The following is a 2,334-nucleotide window of genomic DNA, read 5'->3' as shown; positions in this document are numbered from 1 at the left end:
TACAGGTCACACCCATGCCCAGCTAATTTTTTAATTTTTTGGTAGAGATGGGCTGTCACTATGTTGCCCTGGCTGGTCTCAAACTCCTGGGCTCGAGTGATCCTCCCGCCTCTGCCACCCAAAGTGCTGGATTACAGAGATGAGTCACCATGCCTGAAAGGTCAGTTTCCTTTTTTTGTAGAGACGAGGCCTCACTCTGCCGCCCAGGCTGAAGTGCAGTGGTGTGATCATAGCTCACTGCAGCCTGGATCTCCTGTGTTCAGGTGGTCCTCCCACCTGTCTCCTTAGTAGCTGGAACTACAGGTGCCACACCTGGCTAATTTTGTATTTTTTGTAGAGACAGGCTGGAGCACGGTGGTGTGATCACAGCTCACAACAGCCTGGAATTCCTGACCTCAGGCGACCCTCCTGCCTCAACCTCCCGAACCACTGGGATTATAGGCATGAACCATTGCACCCAGCCAGTTTTTAACTTTTGTGTTTTTTTCTTTTTATTAACTTTTGTGGCTTTTTTGTTTTGGTTTGGTTTTTGTCTTTTTTTTTTGAGATGGAATCTTGTTTGGTTGCCCAGGCTGAAGTGCAATGGTGCCATCTCAGCTCACTACAACCTCTGCCTCTCAGGATCAAGCAATTCTCCTGCCTCAGCCTTTCAAGTAGCTGGGACCACAGGTTTGCGCCACCACACCCAGCTAAGTTTTGTATGTAGAGATGGGGTTTCACCAGTTGGCCAGGCTGGTCTTGAACTCCTGACCTCAGGTGATCCACCTGCCTAGGCCTCCCAAAGTACCGGGATTACAGGCGTGAGCCAGCACGCCTGGCCTGTTTTGGGACAGAGTCTTGCCCTGTTGTCCAGGCTGGAGTGCAGTGGCGTGATCTCGGCTCATTGCAACCTCCATCTCTGGGGTTCAAGTGATTCTCCTGCCTCAGCCTCCCAAGTAGCTGGGATTACAGGGATGCACCACCACGCCTGGCTAATTTTTGTATTTTTAGTAGAGACGGGGTTTCAACATGTTGGCCAGGCTGGCCTCTAACTTCTGGCCTCAGGTGATCCACCAGCTTTGGCCTCCCAAAGTGCTGGGCCTAGAGGCGTGAGCCACCGAGCCAGCCTCTTCTGTACTATTTAGATTTTTCTCAGTGCAGTCTTCTTTAGCTAATTAAAACAAAGGAAAATGTGAAATATTTGATCAGTGAGGAGGATGCCCTCTGGTCTTCAAGGGCCCAAAATATGGGTGAGTCGAGTCCCACTAGCAGGAAAGTCCATGGCTCCCCATGGCCCTGTTCCCCAAGGAACCCAGCCCAGCCCCCGCCCTGCCCTCCCCGCACCCAGTCCCTCCCGTCCGCTGTCCCCGCAGGTGGCCATGGTGGAGGTGCAGCTGGAGACACAGTACCAGTATCCGCGGCCGCTGCTGATTGCCTTCAGTGCCTGCACCACCGTGCTGGTGGCCGTGCACCTGTTCGCCCTCCTCATCAGCACCTGCATCCTGCCCAACGTGGAGGCCGTGAGCAACATCCACAACCTGAACTCCATCAGCGAGTCCCCGCACGAGCGCATGCACCCCTACATCGAGCTGGCCTGGGGCTTCTCCACCGTGCTCGGCATCCTGCTCTTCCTGGCTGAGGTGGTGCTGCTCTGCTGGATTAAGTTCCTCCCTGTGGACGCCCGGCGCCAGCCCGGCCCCCCCCCCGGCCCTGGCAGCCACACAGGCTGGCAGGCCGCCCTGGTGTCCACCATCATCATGGTGCCCGTGGGCCTCATCTTCGTGGTCTTCACCATCCACTTCTACCGCTCCCTGGTGCGCCACAAAACGGAGCGCCACAACCGCGAGATCGAGGAGCTGCACAAGCTCAAGGTGCAGCTGGACGGGCACGAGCGCAGCCTGCAGGTCGTGTGAGGGGCCGGCCCGGGGCTGGGGTGCGGTGGGCCTGCGCCCCGGAGCCCGCGTTGGCGGGCATTTGTTAGATGCAGAGATTTTGCAAGGCTGCCGGGTGGTTCAAGACCAAAGTTTTCCCAGGGCACCGTGCCTCACACCTGTCACCCCAGCACTTTGGGAGGCCGAGGCGGGCGGATCATGAGGTCGGGAGATCGAGACCATCCTGGCCAACATGGTGAAACCCCGTCTCTACTAAAAATACAAAAAGTTAGCCAGGTGTGGTGGCAGGCACCTGTAGTCCCAGCTACTCGGGAGGCCGAGGCAGGAGAATTGCTTGAACCCGGGAGGCGGAGATTGCAGTGAGCCAGGATGGCACCACTGCAGTCCAGCCTGGGGGACAGAGCAAGACTCCGTCTCAGAAAAAGAGACCAAAGTTTTCCTCTTGTCTTAATGCCGTAAGAAC

At 56.5% G+C, this 2,334-nt stretch overlaps 1 protein-coding gene across 3 annotated transcripts in view; it reads left to right on the top strand.

Annotated features, from left to right (window-relative positions):
* ORAI2 (ORAI calcium release-activated calcium modulator 2) overlaps positions 1-2,134 on the top strand; it is a 16,333-nt gene extending 14,199 nt beyond the window's left edge. For all 3 annotated transcript variants that reach the window (XM_017533506.2, XM_017533508.2, XM_017533507.2), the window contains one exon: positions 1,353-2,134. In XM_017533506.2, the coding sequence (XP_017388995.1) occupies positions 1,353-1,892 (540 nt within the window). In that variant the 3' untranslated portion in view covers positions 1,893-2,134. The remainder of the gene's footprint in view (positions 1-1,352) is intronic.
* Positions 2,135-2,334: the final 200 nt, after the last annotated feature.

This window comes from Cebus imitator, unplaced genomic scaffold, assembly GCF_001604975.1.
Source record: "Cebus imitator isolate Cc_AM_T3 unplaced genomic scaffold, Cebus_imitator-1.0 Scaffold82, whole genome shotgun sequence".
Classification (NCBI taxonomy): Eukaryota; Metazoa; Chordata; class Mammalia; order Primates; family Cebidae; genus Cebus; species Cebus imitator.
This window is presented reverse-complemented; position numbering and strand designations above follow the sequence as displayed.